Here is a 26,567-nt window from a genome sequence, read left to right as displayed (position 1 = left end):
AAGTTGCTTTAATTTAGAGGTTTAATGAAGGCGGCTCATAAATTACCCTTAAGACCAGGGCAGTATACACAGTGTGTGGACTACACAAGGGTTAGGAGCAAATAGTAACACACACGAGTGTTTGCCTCTGAGGATGACCAACACAAAATAGTCTAGAGGAAGTAAAATCCTGGGGTGCCTCGGCTAGATCCCCACCGGGATAGGAATCAAGGACATTTGAACTACTTCTATCAAATTACCCAATTCTGCCCACATTGACTCTCAGGGAGGAACCGCTGTGAGAGGGCCTTCAAGCTTTGTGCAAACCTCACATGAGCTTATCTTGATAGTGACTCAGAGTTTTATTTTGTAGGGTCTACCGGGAATGTGCCGACCAGCTGGCTGAGGTCTTCACACCTGTATTTAACCTCTCACTGTCCCAATCTAAAGTCCCGGCATGCTTTAAGACCACCTCTATCATTCCTGTCTCCAAGAAACCAACATCCACATGTCTGAATGACTACCGACCCATAGCACTCACACCCATTGCCATGAAGTGCTTTGAGAGACTGGTTCTGGCTCACATCAAAAACATTATCCCCCCACATTCGACCAACATCAGTTTGCCTACCGTCCAAAAGGTCTACTGAGGATGCCATTGCCACTGCCCTGCATGTTGCTCTGACCCACCTTGAACTTAACAACACATATACATTCGGATGCTGTTTATAGATTACAGCTCTGCCTTCAACACTATCATCCCCACCAAACTAACCACCAAACTCCTCTCCCTTGGCCTCAACCCCTCCCTCTGTAACTGGATCCTGGACTTCCTGACCAACAGACCTCAGTCTGTTAGGTTAGGTGACCAGGTTAGCAACGGGCATTGGTAAACATCGGGACACAAAGAGCCACGCATATCAATAGCTTTGACAACGACTCCTAGAGGATAAATTCTGAGTCTCATCAGCAGCCAGTCAGACTAGCTTGGTCTAGTCAGAAAGGCACGAACTGAGGAAGCCTCTCGGATGAGAGGCGAAACGTCTTCACGGATATATACCAAGTCAAGTTGCACTTGATTCAACTCCTTTGGATAACCATGACCTGGATGAATGAGAACATTCACAGACACGTTAGGTGATCACACCTCCTCCACCCTGACCCTCAGCACAGGTGCCCCTCAAGGCTGTGTTCTGAGCCCCCTCCTTTTCTCCCTCTTAACCCACGACTGCCTGCCAACTCACCCTTCAAATGTTATAGTTAAGTTTGCAGATGACACCACAGCCATTGGCCGTATCACCAACAATGACGAGATGGCCTACAGAGACGAGATTCAGCACCTCACATCATGGTGTACTACCAACAATCTTGTCCTTAATGTGCAGAAGACAAAGGAGCTGATTGTGGACTTCAGGAGGTCTAGAAGCTGCAGCCACTCCCCCATACACATCAATGGGGAGGAAGTGGAGCGTGTTTCCAGCTTTACATTTCTTGGAGTCCACATCAGCGAGGACCTTTCGTGGACATTAAACATCCAGGCCCTTGTGAAAAAGGCCCAACAATGCCTGCATTTCCTGAGGAGGCTGAGGAGCGCCCGTCTACCCCCCAAAATTCTCACCAACTTCTACCACTGCACCATACAGAGCACCCTGACCATCTGCATCTCAGTGTGGTACGGCAACTGCACCTCAGTAGACCAGAAAGCTCTGCAGCGGATCGTCAAGGCAGCCCAGCATATCATCGGTACCCAGCTCCCAGCCATAAAAGACATTTATCACAAACGCTGCCTTCGAAGGGGTCTGAGCATCAGCAGAGATCCCACCCACCCCAACCATGGACTGTTCTCCCCCCTGCCGTGCTCTGGGAGGCGCTACAGGAGCCTCAGAGCCCGCACTACCAGGCTCAAAAACAGCTTCTTTCCACAAGCTGTTGCCCACCTGAACCTGGCTACCCACTGAATTGTCTGTAGATATTTTAAATATTTTGTACTCCAGCTCTTTTTTTAACTTATTATTTTAGCTTTTGGTCTTCATGCGTGTACATCTTATACTGTGTTTGTCTGTGTCTGTTTTGCACTGTTTGGTGAAGCCACAGCCCTCATTTCATTTTTAACATGTGCCTCCTGCACATTGTTTTTAATGACAACAAATTGAATTGAATTGAATATTATAGCACTGTAGGACACATTTCAGACCATGCAAATGGTTAGATGAAATATGTTGAAATATATTCTTTTTTAAATCACAAGACAAGACACAGAGCCAGATTATCAACAAATATTTTGGGATCTTAAATTAATATTAAAGTAGTGTGACTTCAGAACTAAAATACCATAATGGGACTCTTTATATCTGTTCAACTCTAAGCGGGCTGTTTTTGTTGTGATTTGCACTACAGAAGGAAAGTGTGTATAACACAAAAATAGTTAGTTATACTTTTGAGGTAATCTCACTTCAAAGCTAAAAGTAGTGTTGTTTCTTTTCCTCAAGGGTGGTTTTGTTGAAACAGAACATGACCAGCATATCTGAAGGGACAAGCTGTGAGATATTACTGTGAGATATTACTGTGAGAGATCACTGTGAGATATTAAGTGATTCACAAGAAATACCAGAGTGCAGGAAAGAATGTTTACCTGATCAGAAATATGTTCATCTGTTTGAGGCATAGCTTCAGAACCTGCTCTTTGAAATGCTCATCTATCTGGGCCGCCACCTGCAGGTTCTGCTCAAACATCTAATGGACACAAACAGGCAGTGGAGGGAGTAGGGAAGGAACAATGCAATGCAAAACAAAGCAAAAAAAAAAACCCAAGTAGGTAGAGAAAGAGTGCATACAATGAATCTGAGGTATCACGACTTTCAGTCAGAAATATGTGTGAGTGTTTGCATTTGTACTTTGTGCTGTACCTGGAACACTATGGCCGGTAGCGTGGTCTGGTAGTAGCCATCTTGATCAGCCTCTGGCTCTGTATCTTTCAGCCAGTCCTTCTTGTCTGTTTCCAAGGCTTTACGAAGCCAGCTGGTTATATTTGACTGGACAGAAGATTAAGAACCACAGTGAGAAACTTGGGCTAGATTTCCCAGAAAAACTGAATCAGTTCAGCTGGACACAAAGTTTAGTGGGAAAACATTTCACCACCCATCTAAGTGATGTGGTCAGCTGACTGCAGGTCAGAACGGCGAGTCAAAGAGGCCATCTACATGAAGAGGGAACAGCCATCCCTGAACCAAGGGGGGAGGGCTAAGAGTACATCTGCCACCATCTTACAATGCTGTGATTGCACCTATTCCCCAATCCTCTGAATAGTACACATGGCTATTGTAACTCTAGTTAATGATCACAACAGTCTGCATATGAAACCACTGTTAGATCACCGGTTTCAGTCATTGTGCAACTGTACTGTTTACAAGGGTGGTGTACTGTTTACAAGGTACTACATACCTACATACCTGGGGCAACTTTAATTCTGATGTGATAAAGTATTAAATGGTTGCCAAGCTACAGAGAGGACTCTTTTTCTGCAGATCTCTTTTACCGATTATTGGCTGTGATAGTTTTTGTGAACACGTTTACTTTCTGTCAGTATAATATCTTTCCGTAAAGACCTTCACAGAGGACATGTATTCGAAGTGAACGTTTTACTTACTGTAAATGTGTGAACGTATTTGTTAAGCAGTTCATCCACCACATCCTGAGACAGCAGCGGCTCCAGCTGGTTAACATCACACTCTGAGCACAGCTCTGGATGGCCCATCATCTCCACACTGCATCACACACACACACACACACACACACACACACACAGTACACCACCATCATCACCTTTCAGCTTAAGTACACACAACCTGTAGCTATATAGCTATATATACACTCACTGGCCACTTTATTAGGTACACCTTGCTAGTACCGGGTTGCACCCCCTTTTGCCTTCAGAACTGCCTTAATCCTTCGTGGCATAGATTCAACAAGGTACTGGAAACATTCCTCAGAGAGTTTGGTCCATATTGACATGATAGCATCACGCAGTTGCTGCAGATTTGTCGGCTGCACATCCATGATGCGAATCTCCCGGTCCACCACATCCCAAAGGTGCTCTATTGGATTGAGATCTGGTGACTGTGGAGGCCATCTGAGTACAGTGAACTCATTGTCATGTTCAAGAAACCGGTCTGAGATGATTCGAGCTTTATGACATGGCGCGTTATCCTGCTGGAAGTAGCCATCAGAAGATGGGAACACTGTGGTCATAAAGGGATGGACATGGTCAGCAACAATACTCAGGTAGGCTGTGGCGTTGACACGATGCTCAATTGGTACTAAGGGGCCCAAAGTGTGCCAAGAAAATATCCCCCACACCATTACACCACCACCACCAGCCTGAACCGTTGATACAAGGCAGGATGGATCCATGCTTTCATGTTGTTGATGCCAAATTCTGACCCTACCATCCGAATGTCGCAGCAGAAATCGAGACTCATCAGACCAGGCAACGTTTTTCCAATCTTCTATTGTCCAATTTTGGTGAGCCTGTGCGAATTGTAGCCTCAGTTTCCTGTTCTTAGCTGACAGGAGTGGCACCCGGTGTGGTCTTCTGCTGCTGTAGCCCATCTGCCTCAAGGTTCGACGTGTTGTGCATTCAGAGATGCTCTTCTGCATACCTCGGTTGTAATGAGTGGTTATTTGAGTTACTGTTGCCTTTCTATCAGCTCGAACCAGTCTGGCCATTCTCCTCTGACCTCTGGCATCAACAAGGCATTTTCGCCCACAGAACTGCCGCTCACTGGATAATTTCTCTTTTTCGGACCATTCTCTGTAAACCCTAGAGATGGTTGTGCGTGAAAATCCCAGTAGATCAGCAGTTTCTGAAATACTCAGACCAGCCCGTCTGGCACCAACAACCATGCCACGTTCAAAGTCACTTAAATCACCTTTCTTCCCCATTCTGATGCTCGGTTTGAACTGCAGCAAATCGTCTTGACCATGTCTACATGCCTAAATGCATTGAGTTGCTGCCATGTGATTGGCTGATTAGAAATTTGCGTTAACGAGCAGTTGGACAGGTGTGCCTAATAAAGTGGCCGGTGAGTGTATATATATATATATATATATATATATAGCGGGGTTTTTTTCTGAAACCGTCAGTGGTGTTGATAGAAGTGCTCAACTAACGAGGAGCGGAATATCAATACAGATGCAGGAAGAAAAAAAACTTTAATACACAGCAGTACAAGCAGAATATCAATACTGATGCAGGAAAAAATAGCTTTCATACACAGCAGTACAGGCCTGTTTCGTGCATCACACACTTATCAGCTGCCCATGTCATCAAACAACAAAGAAAAAACAAAGCCAATAAATTCTACGTTGCCCTGCGCCACTCCCCCTAGTTACGGTGCAAAGCAACCAATGGGAGGATAGAAAACACATCAAAACATCGAAAGGAGTTGAATCAAGTGCAACTGGACATGGTATATATCCATGAAAATATAATACCAAGTCCAGTTGCACTTGATTCAACTCCTTTGGATAACCATGACCTGGATGAATGAGAACATTCACAGACATTTGAAAACATCATAAGAACCATTACAACCCATGGGGTATGGGCTGGGGCTCATTCTGAGAAAAGCTGCAGCACCACGCCACCACATGATACAAGTAAAGTACCCTGTGTTATCCTGTCATCTGTTAAATGTAGGCTGTCTCCCCAGTGCCCCGCCCAGCCCTTTAAGTCCTGGCTGTTTCCCCAGTGCCCCGCCCGGCCCTTTAAGTCCTGGCTGTTTCCCCAATGCCCCGCCCGGCCCTTTAAGTCCTGGCTGTTTCCCCAGTGCCCCGCCCGGCCTTTTAAGTCCTGGCTGTTTCCCCAGTGCCCCGCCCAGCCCTTTAAGTCCTGGCTGTCTCCCCAGTGCCCCGCCCAGCCCTTTAAGTCCTGGCTGTTTCCCCAGTGCCCCGCCCAGCCCTTTAAGTCCTGGCTGTTCCCCCAGTGCCCCACCTGGCCCTTTAAGTCCTGGCTTTTTCAACAGAACCCCAGCCCTTTAAGTCCTGGCTTTTCAACAGAGCCCCAGCCCTTTAAGTCCTGGCTTTTCAACAGAAACCCTGTGGCGGACACTAGGGGCTGTGCCTCTCACCCAGCAAGGCTGTGGGCTGGGGGCGTGGTTTACGTTCCCGGGCTCACTGGTGCAGGGTTGTTCCTGCTGCAGTTTGGTTTTTGGAGTTGAGGAATAAACATAAAACTCGCCTTCGTCTCCTGTGTTTTTCCTCATCCTGCCACATTGGTGACCCCGACATGATCATGTTTGGAGCAGAAGAAGAGTGTGAATCCACTTCGGCCAAGCCGCCCCAACTCTTACAGCCGGCCGTTCTCGCCACGGCTGTGAAGCTCCCAGAGTTCTGGCAGAGCAACCTGGCTTCGTGGTTCCAGCATGTCGAGGCGCTGTTCCACCTGCGTGGAATCTCCGCGGACGACTCCAGATACTATTTGGTTGTCGCTGCGCTGGACCAGCAGTCCATACGCCGGGCCATGCAACTGTTGCGCACCCCCCCCCCGCAACACGGTACATACGTCACCCTCAAACATCTTCTGCTCCAGAGGTACAGCCTATCTGCCGCAGAGAGGGCAGATAGGATCCTTTCCCTATCCGGTTTGGGCGACGGGACGGCTGTGGATCTCATGGACAATATGCTGTCGCTGCTAGGCTCGGACGAAGGTGGGTTACTTTTCCTGCACGTTTTCCTGCGCCAGCTCCCGTCTCCTGTGCGCGCGGCTTTGGCTAACTCCCCGTGTCTGGCCGCTGGTGACTGCTGAGGTTTAGCTGAGGAGACCGATCGGGTCCTGCTGGCTACCAGACGGTTCTCTGTGAAGAGTGTGGCATCGGAGCCTCTGCAGCCGGAGTCGGAGGATGCGGACCCGGCAGTGGTGGCTGGAGTGACTGCCCGGAGACGGCGCGGGAGCGGCCTCTGTTTCTTCCACCAGTGGTTCAGCGGCAAGGCGAGGCGCTGCGTCCCTCCGTGCACGTTTGAGGCGCCGGGAAACTCCAGGGCCAGCGTTCAGTAGCAGCTATGGGCGCTGGCGGACATAGTGAGCTGCTCTTCATTATGGACTCGATGTCACGAAGACGGTTTCTGGTGGACTCAGGCTCGCAAAAGAGCCTACTCCCTCCAGCTAAGACAGACATGTCAGCTGAAGGCGGCAGCCCACAGTTGAGTGCAACTAACGGTTCGTCCATTGCGACGTTTGGCACAAGGTTGGTGACTGTTTGTTTCCACGGGCGCCATTTTGAGTGGGACTTTGTAGTCGCCGCATTACTGTTCCTATTATTGGCACGGATTTTCTGTATGCTAACGGTCTGCTGGTTGATGTTGCAAACCGCCGTTTAATTGATGCTGTGTCTTTCGCCACTGTTCCTTGTGAGACAGGGGGAGCCGGGCCGTTAACACACGCTAACTTTTTAGCATTAGGGGATGTTTTTCAACGTTTGCTGGCGGATTTTCCATCGGTGACTACACCTGCCTTTTCCACCGCGGTTACTAAACACGGGGTAGAACATTTCATTCCCACTGTGGGACTGCCAGTTTTTGCGCTTACACGGTGCCTCGATGCGGTAAAATTGGCTACAGCTAAGGAGGAGTTCGCCATCATGGAGTGTCTGGGTACAGTGAGGCGTTCCAACAGCCCGTGGGCCTCGCCGCTTCACATGGTGCCCAAGGCGGATGGGTCGTGGCGGCCTGGCGACTTTCGCCGCCTGAACAACGTCACCGCCAATGACCGTTACCCCATCCTACACATACAGGACTTTTCCATACGCCTGGCAGGTACCACTATCTTCTCTAAGGTGGATCTGGTGCGTGGCTATCATCAGGTTCCCGTGCGCGCAGAGGACGTGCCCAAGACCGCAGTGATCACCCCATTTGGGCTTTTTGAGTTCGTGCGCGTGCCTTTTGGCTTGAAGGGGGCAGCGCAAACCTTTCAGAGGCTGATGGACTCGGTGTTGCGTGACCTTGCTTTCGTGTTCGTTTATCTCGACGACATATTAGTGGCCAGCCCATCAGCTGAAGAGCACCTGGCGCACCTGAAACAGGTTTTCCGTCGTCTGGACGAACACGGCCTGATAGTCAACCCGGCCAAGTGTCAGTTTGGACTGCCGGTGATTGACTTCTTGGGTCACCGCATTTTGCCGCAAGGCGCGGTCCCGTTGCCTTCTAAGGTGCAAGCGGTGGCGGAATTTCCCCGCCCAGTCTCTGTTAAGGCATTGCAGGAATTCTTGGGCATGGAGAATTTCTATAACCGTTTCCTCCCTCGCGCTGCCCACCTCCTTCAGCCACTTTACGAAGCCCTGCGGCTTAAGAAGGCTAACGACCCTGTCAACTGGACTCCCGAACGGGTCCAGGTCTTTGACGGAGCTAAGTGCGCCTTGGCTAACGCTGCCCTCCTCGCCCATCCCACACCCATGGCGTCCATAGCTTTAACAACCGACGCGTCTGACATAGCCATGGGGGCTGTGGTTGAACAGCGTGTGGCGAATGCGTGGCAGCCACTCGCATTTTTTAGCCGCAAACTGCGGGATAGCGAGCGCAAGTACAGCGTTTTTGACCGGGAGTTGCTGGCACTGCACCTTGCAACCCGCCATTTCCGCTTCCTGCTGGAGGGTCGCTCCTTCACGGCTTATGTGGATCATAAACCGTTGATTTTCGCCATGTCCAAGGTGACTGAGCCATGGTCTGCTCGTCAGCAGCGCCACCTAGCGGCCATCTCCGAGTTCACAACGGACATTCAGCATGTGGCCGGGAAATCCAACCCTGTTGCTGATTGTCTGTCGCGTGTGCTTGTGTGTCCTGTGCACCTCGGTGTGGATTTCTCCGCTATGGCTGCCGACCAGCCCAGCCACCCGGACGTCCTTGCCTAGGTCAACGCGTACCGGCCTCAAGCTAGAGGATGCTGTGATGCAGGAAGGCAGTCCTGCCCTCCTCTGCGATGTCTCCACCGGCCGTCCCCGCCCCGTTGTTCCAGTGGCCTGGCGCCGTTGAGTTTTCAAATCGATTCACTCCCTCTCGCACCCTGGAGTTTGGGCGTCGGTGAAGTTGGTCGGTTCCACGTTTGTCTGGCCTGGTCTCCGCAAGGACTTCAAGGGGTGGGCGGCTGCATGTGTGGCGTGCCAGCGCGCTAAGGTCCACCAGCACACTAAGTCGCCCCTCGAACCGTTTCCGATCCCGGCCAGACGTTTCTACCACGTGCATGTGGACCTGGAGGGCCCTCTACCTTCTTCACAGGGTTTTACGCACCTGCTCACAATGGTAGATCGGACCACCAGGTGACCAGAGGCTGTCCCTCTGTCCTCCACAACATCCTCGGATGTTGCACGCGCGTTTATTTCCTCCTGGGTCGCCTGTTTCGGCACTCTGTCAGATATCACCTCAGACAGGGGCCCCCAGTTCGTGTCAGAGCTCTGGTCGGCACTTGCGCGATCCTTGGGTGTGCAGGTACACCGCACTACCGCGTATCACCCTCAGGCTAACGGCTTGTGTGAACGTTTTCACCGGTCGCTCAAGGCAGCGCTGCACTCTCGGATGGTAACTGGGTGGATCGTTTACCTTGGGTTGTGCTCGGGTTGCTTTCGGCTCCTAAGGAGGACCTCGACGCTTCGCCCGCTCAGTCAGCCGCTCGGGATCCTCCCTATAGTCCCCGGGTCCTATGTTCCCCGCTTTGTATGAGACCGGGGAATATCGGACCTTTTTGTATACAGAGGGCCCTATATTCCCCACTTTTCCCCAAAAGGGTCCTATGTTCCCCGTTTTGTATGTGCAGGGAAACATGGGACCTTTCTTTACAAAAAGGGTCCTATGTTCCCCTAGGGCACCCGGGGAACATAGGACCCTATTTATAAAGAAAGGTCCTATGTTCCCCGGCCAGCAGGTTTGACGCTGTTTGGCGCAAAAAGTGCATTTTCAATAATGCATTATTTAGGGCAGATTATTAAGAAGACAATGAATCATACAATTTCTATTTTTATATCACAAAAACGAATTCACAAAGTCCAGGTTGGCTAAAGTATGTGGAAACTTTCGACACTAAACCAATTTCAACTTATTAGGCTATAGCCTATATTTGGGCGCATAACCCACCCCGGTAGTTCTCTGATATTTATGCGTGAAATGTGTCACTTATCGAGGAAAATGCGCCTCGTCGAGTAGGTGAGCTGGCTCGTCTGTGTCTGAATGTAATATAGTAAGCCTATGTTCCTTAGGCAATTGTACCCGGGCATAGCTCAGTCGGTAGAGCTCTCGCCTATGGATGGCAAGGTCGTGAGTTCGATCCCGGGTGCCGCCAACTCAGCGTATGAGTAGCACATTGTGCGAGAAGTGCTGGGAGCTGAGGATAGGTGTTGTGTTCCGTCCTCAGCAGTCCATCTCCCAGAGGTCTAGTGCATTGTACCAGGGATAGACTCCTGCGTAAGCTGGCTGATACCGACAATAGGCCAATTCCGACCCACTTCTTCTATGTTCCCTAGAAAGCCGTCGTTCCCATCATAACCACACCAGCTTATTGGGAAAAGCATCTGACAGATATTAGATAGAAACCATCTGCTCAGTAAGGCCCTTTAAGCATCATAATTGTAATGATAATAATAATAATAATAATAACATAATAATAATGATGACAATAATAATAATAATGATAATAATAATAGCCTAATAATAATAATAATAATAATAATGATGATGATGATGATAATAATAATAATAATAACAATATAGCCGTATATATGAAATGCTAAAAATTGGATAATTGAAATATTTATAATTATAAAGTAGGCTAATATAGCATGGTAATAACAATAAAATAATAACAATATCTGCCTGGTCTCTTAAGATTCTAAGATGCTGTATGCTACAGAAATAACGGGACCTAGGCCTAGGCTAATGAATACGCCTTTTTGACAAAATATGAATGAAAGGCTAATCAACAACGCTAAAGCTGAATCACAAAACACATATTGCTCGAAAAATAATTTATAAATAGCCAAATGCACACATGATTTCGAGTTTGGAAATATTTAAAACTTGTCGTGGATGTGTGGTCATCTGCACGCAAGTTTCCTGGCGTTCTAAACCACATGATCAAAATTCACCTATGTCTAAACCGCCCGCCAACTTGCAACAATTTGCAACAATCGGTTGTTATCGGTGATAACTCATGGACTCACTGTCATGTGCTTACTAGCCTACAAGAAGACAAACAATAGCGATAGTTAAGGATGGTGATCGAGGGGGCAAAGTGTTGGTACATGAGAACTTCAGATATCAGAAGCACCGCACCAATCAAGACACCATTAGATGGAGGTGCTGGAGGTGGAACTGTAGAGTGCCACTGATCACAAATAGATTTGAAGTGGAGGACGTGGATGCTAACATTATTGTGCACGATGTTGGGGAACACGTGCATCCCCCTGACGGAGAAATGGTGCACCGTGCAGAATTCCGACAGGGGGTGATTGCAGAAGTTGCGAGGGAGCCAACAGTCCCAATCAGAAGGATCTATAATGCGCAAAGGCCTGTCTCCTGCGGCTCAAGGGTCAACTGGATGCTGGTCACAGAGATTTGGAATCATATTGGAGGGCTGTAAGCCACCACATTTTCAGATAGGCTGAGTAGAGGTTTTAGCCCCTCTTTGTTGAGTAGCCTAATGGACTAGGACTACTCATTTTGCTTTTTTGAAGAAGAAAAAAACCTTAACGTTAGGCTAGTTAGGCCTTGGAGATTTTTGTTTTAGACCATGCCTTTTCTGGGGGTCTTCTGCCATAGACCAACCCTTTTGCAGCCAAGCTTTTACTAGAAGCATTTTGTTATTAATAGCCTATTGTCAGTGTTACTATTGATAGTACTATGCCTGTAATTGTTATTTGTTATTAGGCCTCTTTTATAATTAGGCTATTATTATTATTAGTATTATTATTATTAGGCTGTTGTTGTTGTTGTTATTATTATTTATTATTATTATTATTATTATTATTGATATTATTACTATTACTATTATTATTATTATTATTATTAAAGAAGAACATCAAAGGATGTAAGGTAGCACTCATCAAATGAAAAAAAAAAAGACACAATTCTCTATTTTACCATTTCATTGTTTGGCATCAGTCATTAACTTGGCCGGGTGGTCTTCTTCAGAAACCTTAATGACTGATGCCAAACAATAAAATGGTGAAATAGAGGACTGCCTCTGTTATTTCTTTACCATTTGGTGAGTGTTACCTTACATCCTTTGATGTTCGTCTTTGATTCATGTTTTTGGTTTAGCACCTCCACAAGCCTTTAGTTTTTTGAGAAGCACATATTATTATTATTACGCAATTAGCCTATTGTGTAAGGTAGGCGGCCCCCGTTGATGGATACTTTGTGCTGGTCCTAAATTCCAAGTCCTGGTCTAAGTTCTCTGCCTAAAAAGTTCATCATTTAAGTCTTTTTGAAAGAAAGTCTGCCAAGTGATTTAATATGGAAAACGAACTGCAAAGTAACAAGAAAGTGGCTGAAGTGTCCAGTGCTGTGCAAATTGAAGTTTGAGCGAAGGTGGAAATGGCTACTGGTTATACTGGTAGGCGGGCCTACTGCAAGACAAACTTGCGTTGGTTGCCGACTGTCCATGCTGAGCCGGAGAGCCAACTAACTAGGCCTACTGCAGTAAATATTGGTAAGAAATAACAATAAAGCAAATTACAGCCTCCTCTATAGGCCGAATTTGGATACGCACTCAAGGTGGCCTGCGATATACAACAGCCAACAATGGTAATACGGCCTAATTTAATCAGCGGAGGAATAGATTGTCGTAGCCTACATCTCAGCCATGACCCCAGTTTTTATTATTTTGGACACGTTAAGGAAATAATTTGCAAAAAGGGTTCTAAGTTCCCCGGTTTGTTCCTCGATTGGCAATAGCGGGGAATATAGGACCCTTTATTTGGAAAAAGGTCCTATGTTCCCCTGGAAACAGCAAGGAATATAGGACCCTTTTTCCAAAAGAGGGTTCTATGTTCCCCGGTGTCTATTGCAACCGGGATTATAGGACCTTTTTAGGGGAAAACGGGGAATATGAGACCCTTTTTTTTTCAAAAGGGGAATATAGGACCTGGGGACTATAGGCACGGCCCCAGCCGCTCCGCGTCCCTGGGGAATTTTTGCCAGGGAGTTCCGCTCCTCGACCCCGTCCGGCCGTTTATCCTTTTTTGTCCAACAGCACTTGGGTTCCAGGCCCCGTTCACCACTGTTTTCCGCGGTCGTTCGTACCTGCGGAGCTCATGTTGGCTCGTTTTGTTTTTGTACGGCATGATGCTCACCGCTCGCCCCTCCAACCCCCATACGATGGCCCATTTCGGGTTCTTGAGACGGGTCCTAAGGGTTTTGTGCTGGATATGGGTGGGCGTAGGGAGCGTGTCACGCTTGATAGGCTTAAACCGGCGCACAGGGTGGCAGGCGAAGTTGTGTTTCCGGCCCAGGTTCCCCGTCGGGGTCGCCCTCCTTCCAGGACCCCGGCAGTGTCTTCACGGGTTCAGCGTTCTGCTTCTCAGCCGACATTGGACTGTGTTTCACCTACTGTTTCGGCTGAGGGACGGCGCAGCCGTTATGGCAGGCTGCTTAAGCCTCCAGTGAGACACTAAGTTTGTTTCCAGGAGTCCCTTCTGGGTGTTGGGGGGGGGGGGCTGTGTGGCGGACACTAGGGGCTGTGCCTCTCACTCAGCAGGGCTGTGAGCTGGGGGCGTGGTTTACGATGGGGGCGTGGTTTATGTTCCCAGGCTCACTGGTGCAGGGTTGTTCCTGCTGCAGTTGGTTTTTGGAGTTGAGGAATAAACATCAAACTCGCCTTTGTCTCCTGTGTTTTTCCTCATCCTGCCCCGCCCGGCCCATTAAATCCTGGCTTTTTAACAGTACCCCGCCCGGCCCTTTAAGTCCTGGCTTTTTAACAGAGCCCCACCCGGCCCTTTAAGTCCTGGCTTTTTAACAGAGCCCCAGCCGGCCCTTTAAGTCCTGGCTTTTTAACAGTACCCCGCCCGGCCCTTTAAGTCCTGGCTTTTTAACAGTACCCCGCCCGGCCCTTTAAGTCCTGGCTTTTTAACAGAGCCCCACCCGGCCCCTTAAGTCCAGGCTTTTTAACAGTACCCCGCCCGGCCCTTTAAGTCCTGGCTTTTTAACAGTACCCCGCCCGGCCCTTTAAGTCCTGGCTTTTCAGCAGAGCCCCACCTGGCCCTTAAGTCCTGGCTTTTTAACAGTACCCCGCCCGGCCCTTTAAGTCCTGGCTTTTTAACAGAGCCCCACCTGGCCCTTCAAGTCCTGGCTTTTCAACAGAGCCCCGCCCGGCCCTTTAACTCCTGCCTTTTTAACAGAGCCCCACCTGGCCCTTCAAGTCCTGGCTTTTCAACAGAGCCCCGCCCGGCCCTTTAAGTCCTGGCTTTTTAACAGAGCCCCACCCGGCCCTTTAAGTCCTGGCTTTTCAACAGAGCTCCGCCCTGCCCTTTAAGTCCTGGCTTTTTAACAGAGCTCCGCCCTGCCCTTTAAGTCCTGGCTTTTCAACAGAACCCCGGCCCTTTCAGTCCTGGCTTTTCAACAGTGCCCCGCCCGGCCCTTTCAGTGCTGGCTTTTCAACAGAACCCCGGCCCTTAAGTCCTGGCTTTTCAACAGAGCCCCACCCGGCCCTTTCAGTCCTGGCTTTTCAACAGAGCTCCGCCCGGCCCTTTCAGTCCTGGCTTTTCAACAGTGCCCCGCCCGGCCCTTTAAGTTCTGGCTTTTCAACAGAACCCCGGCCCTTAAGTCCTGGCTTTTCAACAGAGCCCCACCTGGCCCTTTCAGTCCTGGCTTTTCAACAGAGCTCCGCCCGGCCCTTTAAGTCCTGGCTTTTCAACAGAACCCCGGCCCTTTCAGTCCTGGCTTTTCAACAGTGCCCCGCCCGGCCCTTACAGTGCTGGCTTTTCAACAGAGCCCCACCCGGCCCTTTAAGTCCTGGCTTTTCAACAGAACCCCGGCCCTTTCAGTCCTGGCTTTTCAACAGTGCCCCGCCCGGCCCTTTCAGTGCTGGCTTTTCAACAGAGCCCCACCCGGCCCTTTAAGTTCTGGCTTTTCAACAGAACCCCGGCCCTTTCAGTCCTGGCTTTTCAACAGAACCCCGGCCCTTTCAGTCCTGGCTTTTCAACAGAACCCCGGCCCTTTCAGTCCTGGCTTTTCAACAGAACCCCGGCCCTTTCAGTCCTGGCTTTTCAACAGAGCTCTGCCCGGCCCTTTAAGTCCTGGCTTTCGGACAGAACCCCGGCCCTTTCAGTCCTGGCTTTCCAACAGTGCCCCGCCCGGCCCTTTCAGTGCTAGCTTTTCAACAGAGCCCCACCCGGCCCTTTCAGTCCTGGCTTTTCAACAGTGCCCCGCCCGGCCCTTTCAGTACTGGCTTTTCAACAGAGCTCCGCCCGGCCCTTTAAGTCCTGGCTTTTCAACAGAACCCCGGCCCTTTCAGTCCTGGCTTTTCAACAGTGCCCCACCCGGCCCTTTCAGTGCTGGCTTTTCAACAGAGCCCCACCCGGCCCTTTAAGTCCTGGCTTTTCAACAGAACCCCGGCCCTTTAAGTCCTGACTTTTCAACAGTGCCCCGCCCGGCCCTTTAAGTCCTGGCTTTTTAACAGTACCCCGCCCGGCCCTTTAAGTCCTGGCTTTTCAACAGAGCCCCACCCGGCCCTTTAAGTCCTGGCTTTTTAACAGTACCCCGCCCGGCCCTTTAAGTCCTGGCTTTTTAACAGTACCCCGCCCGGCCCTTTAAGTCCTGGCTTTTTAACAGTACCCCGCCCGGCCCTTTAAGTCCTGGCTTTTCAACAGAACCCCGCCCGGCCCGTTAAATCCTGGCTTTTTAACAGTACCCCGCCCGGCCCTTTAAGTCCTGGCTTTTCAACAGAGCCCCGCCCGGCCCTTTAAGTCCTGGCTTTTCAACAGTACCCCGCCCGGCCCTTTAAGTCCTGGCTTTTCAACAGAGCCCCGCCCGGCCCTTTAAGTCCTGGCTTTTCAACAGAGCCCCGCCCGGCCCTTTAGGTCCTGGCTTTTCAACAGAGCCCCGCCCGGCCCTTTAAGTCCTGGCTTTTCAACAGAGCCCCGCCCGGCCCTTTAAGTCCTGGCTTTTCAACAGAACCCCGCCCGGCCCTTTAAGTCCTGGCTTTTTAACAGTACCCCGCCCGGCCCTTTAAGTCCTGGTTTTTTCAACAGAGCCCCACTCGGCCCTTTAAGTCCTGGCTTTTTGACAGTACCCCGCCCGGCCCTTTAAGTCCTGGCATTTTAACAGAGCCCCAGCCCGGCCCTTTAAGTCCTGGCTTTTTAACAGTACCCCGCCCGGCCCTTTAAGTCCTGGCTTTTCAACAGAGCCCTGCCCGGCCCTTTAAGTCCTGGCTTTTTAACAGTACCCCGCCCGGCCCCTTAAGTCCTGGCTTTTCAACAGAGCCCCGCCCGGCCGGCCCTTTAAGTCCTGGCTTTTTAACAGTACCCCGCCCGGCCCTTTAAGTCCTGGCTTTTTAACAGAGCCCCACCCGGCCCTTTAAGTCCTGGCTTTTTAACAGAGCCCCAGCCGGCCCTTTAAGTCCTGGCTTTTCAACAGAGCCCTGCCCGGCCCTTTAAGTCCTGGCTTTTTAACAGTACCCCGCCCGGCCCCTTAAGTCCTGGCTTTTCAACAGAGCCCCGCCCGGCCGGCCCTTTAAGTCCTGGCTTTTTAACAGTACCCCGCCCGGCCCTTTAAGTCCTGGCTTTTTAACAGTACCCCGCCCGGCCCTTTAAGTCCTGGCTTTTTAACAGAGCCCCACCCGGCCCCTTAAGTCCTGGCTTTTTAACAGTACCCCGCCCGGCCCTTTAAGTCCTGGCTTTTTAACAGAGCCCCACCCGGCCCTTTAAGTCCTGGCTTTTCAACAGAGCTCCACCCGGCCCTTTCAGTCCTGGCTTTTTAACAGAGCTCCACCCGGCCCTTTAAGTCCTGGCTTTTCAACAGAGCCCCACCTGGCCCTTAAGTCCTGGCTTTTTAACAGTACCCCGCCCGGCCCTTTAAGTCCTGGCTTTTTAACAGAGCCCCACCTGGCCCTTCAAGTCCTGGCTTTTCAACAGAGCCCCACCTGGCCCTTAAGTCCTGGCTTTTTAACAGTACCCCGCCCGGCCCTTTAAGTCCTGGCTTTTTAACAGAGCCCCACCTGGCCCTTCAAGTCCTGGCTTTTTAACAGAGCCCCACCTGGCCCTTCAAGTCCTGGCTTTTCAACAGAGCCCCACCCGGCCCTTTCAGTCCTGGCTTTTCAACAGAGCTCCGCCCGGCCCTTTCAGTCCTGGCTTTTCAACAGTGCCCCGCCCGGCCCTTTAAGTTCTGGCTTTTCAACAGAACCCCGGCCCTTAAGTCCTGGCTTTTCAACAGAGCCCCACCTGGCCCTTTCAGTCCTGGCTTTTCAACAGAGCTCCGCCCGGCCCTTTAAGTCCTGGCTTTTCATCAGAACCCCGGCCCTTTCAGTCCTGGCTTTTCAACAGTGCCCCGCCCGGCCCTTTCAGTGCTGGCTTTTCAACAGAGCCCCACCCGGCCCTTTAAGTTCTGGCTTTTCAACAGAACCCCGGCCCTTTCAGTCCTGGCTTTTCAACAGAACCCCGGCCCTTTCAGTCCTGGCTTTTCAACAGAACCCCGGCCCTTTCAGTCCTGGCTTTTCAACAGAGCTCTGCCCGGCCCTTTAAGTCCTGGCTTTTCAACAGAACCCCGGCCCTTTCAGTCCTGGCTTTCCAACAGTGCCCCGCCCGGCCCTTTCAGTGCTAGCTTTTCAACAGAGCCCCACCCGGCCCTTTCAGTCCTGGCTTTTCAACAGTGCCCCACCCGGCCCTTTCAGTGCTGGCTTTTCAACAGAGCCCCACCCGGTCCTTTAAGTCCTGGCTTTTCAACAGAACCCCGGCCCTTTAAGTCCTGACTTTTCAACAGTGCCCCGCCCGGCCCTTTAAGTCCTGGCTTTTTAACAGTACCCCGCCCGGCCCTTTAAGTCCTGGCTTTTCAACAGAGCCCCACCCGGCCCTTTAAGTCCTGGCTTTTTAACAGTACCCCGCCCGGCCCTTTAAGTCCTGGCTTTTTAACAGTACCCCGCCCGGCCCTTTAAGTCCTGGCTTTTTAACAGTACCCCGCCCGGCCCTTTAAGTCCTGGCTTTTCAACAGAACCCCGCCCGGCCCTTTCAGTCCTGGCTTTTTAACAGTACCCCGCCCGGCCCTTTAAGTCCTGGCTTTTCAACAGAGCCCCAACCGGCCCTTTAAGTCCTGGCTTTTCAACAGAACCCCGGCCCTTTAAGTCCTGACTTTTCAACAGTGCCCCGCCCGGCCCTTTCAGTCCTGGCTTTTCAACAGTGCCCCGCCCGGCCCTTTCAGTGCTGGCTTTTCAACAGAGCTCCGCCCGGCCCTTTAAGTCCTGGCTTTTCAACAGAACCCCGCCTGGCCCTTTAAGTCCTGGCTTTTCAACAGAACCCCACCCGGCCCTTTAAGTCTTGTTTTTTTTCTTTCATTATTATTATTTATTTCTGATTTTTCCCTTTTTCTCCTATTTTGATTCAACAGTGCCCCGCCTAGCCCTTTAAGTCCTGGCTTTTTCAACAGAGCCCCGACCCTTTAAGTCTTACATGACATCTTAACTGCATGAGTATGTCAGCGAGGCGGAGCTAAACTGTCTTTTTTTATATAATTTATTTCTGATTTTTCCCTTTTTCTCCCAATTTAGTGGCCAATTGCTCCCTGTTCTGGTTCAAACACCCACCCCCATACTACATGCGTTCGCCGACTGCATCTCTCCAGCCAGCAGTCTCAAAGGAGACGCCTCATCACGGAAGTGGTGAGGCGAATCCAGGCCGAACCACCGCTTTTTCTGACACACACAGAGATGCATTCATGTGACAAACAAAAGCCTACTCCGCCCCCCTCCCTGCTGCTTCATCAAATCCGGCCATAGTCGGATCTGACGAGAACAAGGCCCGAACCCCGGTCCCCAGTGGGCACCTGCATCAACACAAAGCCAATGCTTAGACCGCTACACTACCGCAGACCATTAAACTGTATCTTGTCATGTCTTCTTGAGGACGTACATGACACAGTGGAACTTAATCTCTGTCTCTGGTCATGTCCTCATGAGGATGTACATTACTCAGTGGGACTTAGTCTCTGTCTCTGGTAATGTCTTCCTGAGGATGTACATTACTCTGTGGGACTTAGTCTCTGTCTCTGGTCATGTCTTTATGAAGATGTACATGACTCAGTGGGACTTAGTCTCTGTCTCTGGTCATGTCTTCATGAGGATGTGCATTACACAGTGGGAGTTCGTCTCTGTCTCCGGACATGTCTTCATGAGGATGTACATTACTCAGTAGGACTTAGTCTCTGTCTCTTGTCATGTCTTTATGAGGATGTACTTGTACATTACTCAGTGGGACTTAGTCTCTGTCTCTGGTCATGTCTTCATGAGGATGTACATTATTCGGTGGAACTTAGTCTCTGTCTCTGGCCATGTCCTCATGAGGATGTACATTACACAGTGGGAATTAGTCTCTGTCTCTTGTCCTGTCTTCATGAGGATGCACATTACACAGTGGGATTTTGTCTCTGTCTCTGGTCATGTCTTCATGACTCAGTGGGACTTAATCTCTGTCTCTTGTCCTGTCTTCATGAGGATGCACATCACTCAGTGGGACTTAGTCTCTGTCTCTTGCCATGTCTCCATGAGGATGTACATTACTCACTGTAACTTAGTTTCTGTCTCTTCTCATATCTCATGAGGACATACATTACACGGTGGGACTTAGTCTCTGTCTCTTGTTATGTCTTCATGTGGATGTACATTCCACTGTGGGACTTAGTCTCTGTCTCTGGTCATGTCTTCATGACTCAGTGGGACTTAGTCTCTGTCTCTTGTCATGTCTTCATAAGGGCGTACATTACACAGTTGGACTTAGTCTCTATCTGTTGTCATGTCTTCATGAGGGTGTACATTACTCAACAGAACTTAGTCTCTGTCTCTGGTCATGTCTTCATGAGGACATACATTACACAGTGGGACTTAGTCTCTGTCTCTGGTCATGTCTTCATGAGGATGTACTTTAGACAGTGGAACTTTTGTCTCCGTTTCTGGTCATGTCCTCATGAGGACGCACAGTACACAGTGGGACTTGGTCTCTGTCTCTTGTCATGTCTTCATGAGGACGTACATTACACAGTGGGAGTTAGTCTCTCTCTCTGTTCATGTCCTCATGAGGATGTACATTACTCAGTGGGACTTAGTCTCTGTCTTTGGTCATGTGATGATGTACATTACACAGTGGGACTTAGTCTCTGTCTCTGGTCCTGTCCTCATGAGGATGTACATGACACAGTGGGACTTAGTCTCCGTCTCTGGTCATGTCCCCATGAGGATGTACATTATGCAGTCTCTGTCTCTTGTGAGGAGAACTTTGTTAGAACTTTTAATGCTGAGATTTTCTAATATATGAATTGACTAAATATGTTTGGCAACATGCATTTGTATAGTTATATTTACATAGTTATATTTGTTATATTTATATTTGCACAGTTATATTTGCAATATTTATATTTGTATAGTCATATTTGTTATATTTATATTTTATAGTTATATTTGTAGTTATATTTGTTATATTTATATTTGTATAGTTATATTTGTTATATTTATATAATTATATTTGTATAGTTATATTTGCAGTTATTTTGTTATATTTATATAATTATATTTGTATAGTTATATTGGTATATTTATATTTGTATAGTTATATCTTATATATTTATATTTGTATCGTTATATTTGTAATATTTATATTTGTTAGATTTATATTTGTATAGTTCCATTTGATATATTTATATTTGTATAGGTATATTTGTTGTATTTATATTTGTATAGTTATATTTGTTATATTTATATTTGTACAGTTATCTGTTATATTTATATTTCAGATAACTATACAAATATATTTAACCCAGCCACTGAGGATGCACAAGCCAGTGCATTCTTAGTGCCGGTCCTAAGCCTGGACAAATGCAGAGGATTGCGTCAGGAAGGGCATCCAGTGTAAAATCTTTGCCAAATCAAATACGTGGATCATAAATAAGATTTCCATACCGGATCGGTCGAGGCCCGGGTTACGGGCCGCCACCGGTACTGTTAACCAGCAGGGTGCCGGTGGAAACTATGCTACTGCTGGGCGAAGGAGAAGGAGAGGGGGAAGGCATGTCCAGAGGCAGCTAGAGAGGAGGAAGGGTAGGCGTGTGGAGGTGAGAGTTGGAACATTGAATGTTGGCACTATGACTGGTAAAGGGAGAGAGCTGTCTGACATAATGGAAAGAAGAAAGGTAGGCATACTGTGTGTGCAAGAGACCAGGTGGAAGGGGAGTAAGGCCAGGAGTATCGGAGGTGGGTTCAAAGTCTTCTACCATGGCGTGAATGTGAGGAGAAATGGGGTAGGGGTAATTCTGAAGGAAGAGTATGTCAAGAGCGTGCTGGAGGTGAAGAGAGTGTCAGACAGAGTGATGAGTATGAAGCTGGAAATCGAAGGTGTGTTGCTGAATGTTATCAGCGCATACGCCCCGCAAGTTGGGTGTGAGATGGAAGAGAAAGAAGAATTCTGGAGTGAGTTGGACGACGTGGTGGAGAGGGTACCCAAGGAGGAGAGAGTGGTGATTGGAGCGGACTTCAATGGACATGTTGGTGAAGGGAACAGAGGTGATGAGGAGGTGATGGGAAGGTATGGAGTCAAGGAGAGAAATGTGGAAGGACATATGGTGGTTGATTTTGCGAAAAGGATGGAAATGGCTGTGGTGAATACATATTTCAAGAAGAGGGAGGAACACAGGGTGATGTACAAGAGTGGAGGAAAGTGCACACAGGTGGACTATATCTTATGTAGAAGGAGCGATCTAAAAGGGATTGAGACTGCAAGGTGGTGACAGGGGAGAACGTAGCTAGGCAGCATCGGATGGTGGTCTGTAGGATGACTTTGGAGACCAAGAAGAGGAAGCGAGTGAAGACACAGCCGAAGATCAAATGGTGGAAGTTGAAGAAGGAAGACTGTTGTGTGGAGTTCAGGCAGGAGTTAAGACAGACACTGGGTGGTAGTGAAGACTTGCCGGATGGCTGGGCAACCACTACAGAAATAGTGAGGGAGACAGCTAGGAAGGTACTTGGTGTGTCATCAGGACAGAGGAAGGAAGACAAGGAGACTTGGTGGTGGAGTGAGGAAGTACAGCAAATTACACAGAGAAAGAGGTTGGCAAAGAAGAAGTGGGATAGTCAGAGAGATGAAGAAAGTAGACAGGAGTACAAGGAGATGCAGCGTAAAGCAAAGAGAGAGGTAGCAAAGGCAAAGGAAAAGGCGGTGAGTTGTATGACAGGTTAGACACTAAGGAAGGAGAAAAGGACTTGTACTGATTGGCTAGACAGAGGGACCGAGCTGCAAAGGATGTGCAGCAAGTTAAGGCGATCAAGGATAGAGATGGAAATGTGCTGACAAGCGAGGAGAGTGTGCTAAGAAGGTGGAGGGAGTACTTTGAGGGGCTGATGAATGAAGAAAATGAGAGAGAGAGAAGGCTGGATGATGTGGGGATAGTGAATCAGGAAGTTCAGTGGATTAACAAGGAGGAAGTGAGGGCAGCTATGAAGAGGATGAAGAGTGGAAAGGCAGTTGGTCCAGATGACACAACTGTGGAGGCATGGAGATGTTTAGGAGAGATGGCAGTTGAGTTTTTAACTAGATTGTTTAACACAATCTTGGAAAGTGAGATGATGCCTGAGGAGTGGAGAAGAAGCATACTGGTACCGATTTTCAAGAACAAGGGTGATGTGCAGAACTGTAGCAACTACAGAGGTATAAAGTTGATCAGCCACAGCATGAAGATTTGGGAAAGAGTAATAGAAGCTAGGTTAAGAGGAGAGGTGATGATCAGCAGCAGCTGTATGGTTTCATGCCACGAAAGAGCACCACAGATGTGATGTTTGCTTTGAGAATGTTGATTGAGAAGTATAAAGAAGGCCAGAAAGAGTTGCATTGTGTCTTTGTAGATTTATAGAGAGCACATGAAAGGGTGCTGAGAGAGGAGGTGTGGTATTGTATGAGGAAGTCAGGAGTTGCAGAGAAGTATGTAGAAGTGGTGCCGGATACTATGTATGAGGGAAGTTTGACAATGGTGAGGTGTGTGGTTGGAATGACAGATGGGTTCAGCACCACTTTTCAGCACCACTTTTCCGACCATGTTGTAGCTTCCGTCTTCAAGTGAACCCAACAACGTGTGTGTTAATGTGCATGTGTGTGTCAACATACTTCATGCGCTGGTACCTTTTGTATGTGTTGAGGACCCAGGTGAGCAGAGAGACGATCTCGTTAGCCTTCAGATCTTCATCAGTCAGATCTTTGATACGAGCTGACACAGCGTGATGGTAAAGACAGAAAAACCTGAAACGCAGTAAAATCTGGAATGAAGCATTTGAGGTTGCAAGTTCATCATCACCCCCCCTCTTTCTTCCAATTGTACTTGGCCAATTACCCCACTCCTCCAAGTTGTCACAGTCGCTGCTCCAGCCTGTCTGCTGATCCGTGGAGGGCTGCAGACTACCATATGCCTCCTCCATACATTTGGAGTCACCAGCCACTTCTTTTCACCTGACAGCGAGGAGTTTCACCAGGGGGACGTAGCACGTGGGCAGATGACGCTATCCCCCCCAGTTCCCCCTCCCCTCTGAACAGGTGCCCCGGCTGAACAGAGGAGGCGCTAGTGCAGCGACCAGGACATATACTCACATACAGCTTCCCACCCGCAGACACGGACAATTGTGTCTGTAGGGACGCCCAACCAAGCCGGACGTAACATGGGGATTCCAACCAGTGATCCCCATGTTGGTGGGCAATTGAATAGATGATTGCGCCACCCGGATGCCCCATATGTTCATCAATACTTAAAACTGATGCACAAGTAAGTTGCTCTATGTACTCTACTATTCTCCTGACTGCACAGCCAATGAGACAAGTTCCAGCCTTTCCTAACAGCCATCACATGACATACCAGTCTGTTGTGCCATAACCCAAAGCACATGACATACCAGTCTGTTGTGCCATAACCCAAAGCACATGACATAACCATCTGCTGTGTCATAACCCAGAGCACATAACAAACCCATCTGCTGTGCCATAACCCAAAGCACATGACATACCCATCTGCCGTGCCATAACCCAGAGCACATGACATACCCATCTGCTGTGCCATAACCCAGAGCACATGACATACCCAACTACTGTGCCATAACCCAGAGCAGGGCTTGGTGCAATACCAAACGTCCATGAACTTCCATGTACTGCAGAGGCAAAGACTAAGCCTGATTTAGTACTCTTTATGATTTAGTACTCTTTATGACTTAGTATTCTTTATGACTTAGTACTCTTTATGATTTAGTACTCTTTATGACTGAGTACTATTTATGAATTAGTACTCTTTATGACTTAGTACTCTTTATGATTTAGTACTCTTTATGACTTAGTACTCTTTATGATTTAGTACTCTTTATGACTTAGTATTCTTTATGACTTAGTACTCTACGATTTAGTACTCTTTATGACTTAGTATAATTTATGACTTAGTACTCTTTATGATTTAGTACTCTTTATGACTGAGTACTCTTTATGAGTTAGTACTCTTTATGACTTGGTACTCTTTATGATTTAGTACTCTTTATGACTTAGTACTCTTTATGATTTAGTACTCTTTGTGACTTAGTACTCTTTATGATTTAGTACTCTGTGACTTAGTACTCTTTATGATTTAGTACTCTTTATGACTTAGTACTCTTTATGATTTAGTACTCTTTGTGACTTAGTACTCTTTATGATTTAGTACTCTTTATGACCTAATACTCTTTTTCTCTAATTTTATTTCTGATTTTTCCCTTTTTCTCCCAATTTAGTGGCCAATCAATCCCTATTTTAGTTCAAACACCCACCCTCGTACTGCATGCGTTCGCCAACTGCATCTCTCCAGCCGGCAGTCTGGAAGGAGACGCCTCACCACTTCCATGACAAGGTGAATCCAGGCCGAACCCCTGCTTTTCCCCCCACACACACAGAGACGTATTCATGTGACGAACACAAACCGACTCCGCCCCCCTCCCGAAGACAGCGTTGCCAATTATTGCTGCTTCGTCGAGTCCGGCCATAGTTGGATCTGACGAGAGTGGGGCGTGAACCCTGGTTCCCAATGGGCAACTGCATCAACACAAAGCCGATGCTTAGACCGCTACACCACCGTGGACCCAATGACTTAATACTCTTCTTGATTTAGTACTCTTTGTGACTTAGTACTCTTTATGATTTAGTACTCTTTATGATTTAGTACTCTCCATGCCTGTATCCTGTCAGAAAAAGACAATGCAGAGCTACTTCAGAAAGTGAGACCATGTGTTTTTCTTTACCAGTGGAAGCAACTACAACACAAACTGTCTGTGAATGTTCTCATTCATCCAGGTCATGGTTATCCAAAGGAGTTGAATCAAGTGCAACTGGACTTGGTATATATCCGTGAAGACGTTTCGCCTCTCATCCAAGAGGCTTCCTCAGTTCGTGCCTTTCTGACTAGACCAAGCTAGTCTGACTGGCTGGTGATGAGACTCAGTATTTATCCTCTATGAGTCGTTGTCGGAGCTATTGATATGCGTGGCTCTTTGTGATCAGATGTTTACCAACGCCCGTCGCTAACAGAGCCATAGATATGCGTGGCTCTTTTGTGTACTGATGTTATGGCTGCGCCCGTCGATATCGGAGCCATAGATATGTGTGGCTCTCCTGTGCTCCGATGTCCAGCCACGCCCGTCGCCATCGGAACTATTGATTTGCATTTGTTGCGACGGTCGTTGGGGTTGTTAATTTTGACTTCAATGTTCAGAGGTCATGAGAGTCGTTGGAGTCGTTAGTGACTGACTGTTGTTCTTGGAGGCTAGGTTTCTTGAGTCTCCTGGGTAGAGATGAAAGGACGGCATTGTAAGTGGGAGATAGGTGGTGTCGCAGACCTCCTCCTCTGTTGAGGGATGGTTTTTCCAGTTTCGCATAGATGGCTTCCTTCACCCCTCTTTCAAACCATCTATCTTCTCTGTCCAAAATGTGTACGTTACTGTCCTCGAAGGAGTGTGTCTTCTCCTTTAAGTGTAGATAGACTGCTGAGTCTTGTCCTGAGGAGTTTGGCCTTCTGTGTTGGGCCATCCGTTTGTGTAGTGGTTGTTTGGTTTCTCCTATGTATAGGTCAGTGCAATCCTCATTGCATTGTACGGCATACACCAGATTGCTTTTCCGGGTGTGTGGTACACGGTCTTTGGGATGAACCAGTCTTTGTCGGAGTGTGTTGCTGGGTTTGAAGTATACCGGGATGCGGTGTTTGTTGAAAATGCTCCTGAGTTTCTTGGAGACCTCAGAAACATACGGGATGACTGTGCTATTCCTTCTGTTCCTTTTCTCCTCGTCGCTCACCTGGTTGGTCTTTTTGGAACGAGTTGCAGTTTTCACAAAGGTCCAACTGGGGTAGCCGCAGGTTTTTAAGGC

The 26,567-nt window shown here is 48.5% G+C and overlaps 1 protein-coding gene across 3 annotated transcripts in view; it reads right to left on the bottom strand.

The window, feature by feature from the left end:
* The window catches only part of exoc3 (exocyst complex component 3), a 79,108-nt gene that overhangs the window by 14,077 nt on the left and 38,464 nt on the right, over positions 1–26,567 (bottom strand). For all 3 annotated transcript variants that reach the window (XM_056293340.1, XM_056293338.1, XM_056293339.1), the window contains exons 7-10: positions 23,325–23,441; positions 3,626–3,743; positions 2,886–3,011; positions 2,612–2,712 (exon numbers count right to left, since the gene is read on the bottom strand). In XM_056293340.1, coding sequence (XP_056149315.1) covers positions 2,612–2,712; positions 2,886–3,011; positions 3,626–3,743; positions 23,325–23,441 — 462 coding nt within the window. The remainder of the gene's footprint in view (positions 1–2,611; positions 2,713–2,885; positions 3,012–3,625; positions 3,744–23,324; positions 23,442–26,567) is intronic.

This window comes from Lampris incognitus, chromosome 14, assembly GCF_029633865.1.
Source record: "Lampris incognitus isolate fLamInc1 chromosome 14, fLamInc1.hap2, whole genome shotgun sequence".
Lineage (NCBI taxonomy): Eukaryota > Metazoa > Chordata > Actinopteri > Lampriformes > Lampridae > Lampris > Lampris incognitus.
Note: the sequence above shows the minus strand (reverse complement) of the source record. Positions and strands in the feature narration are given on the sequence as shown.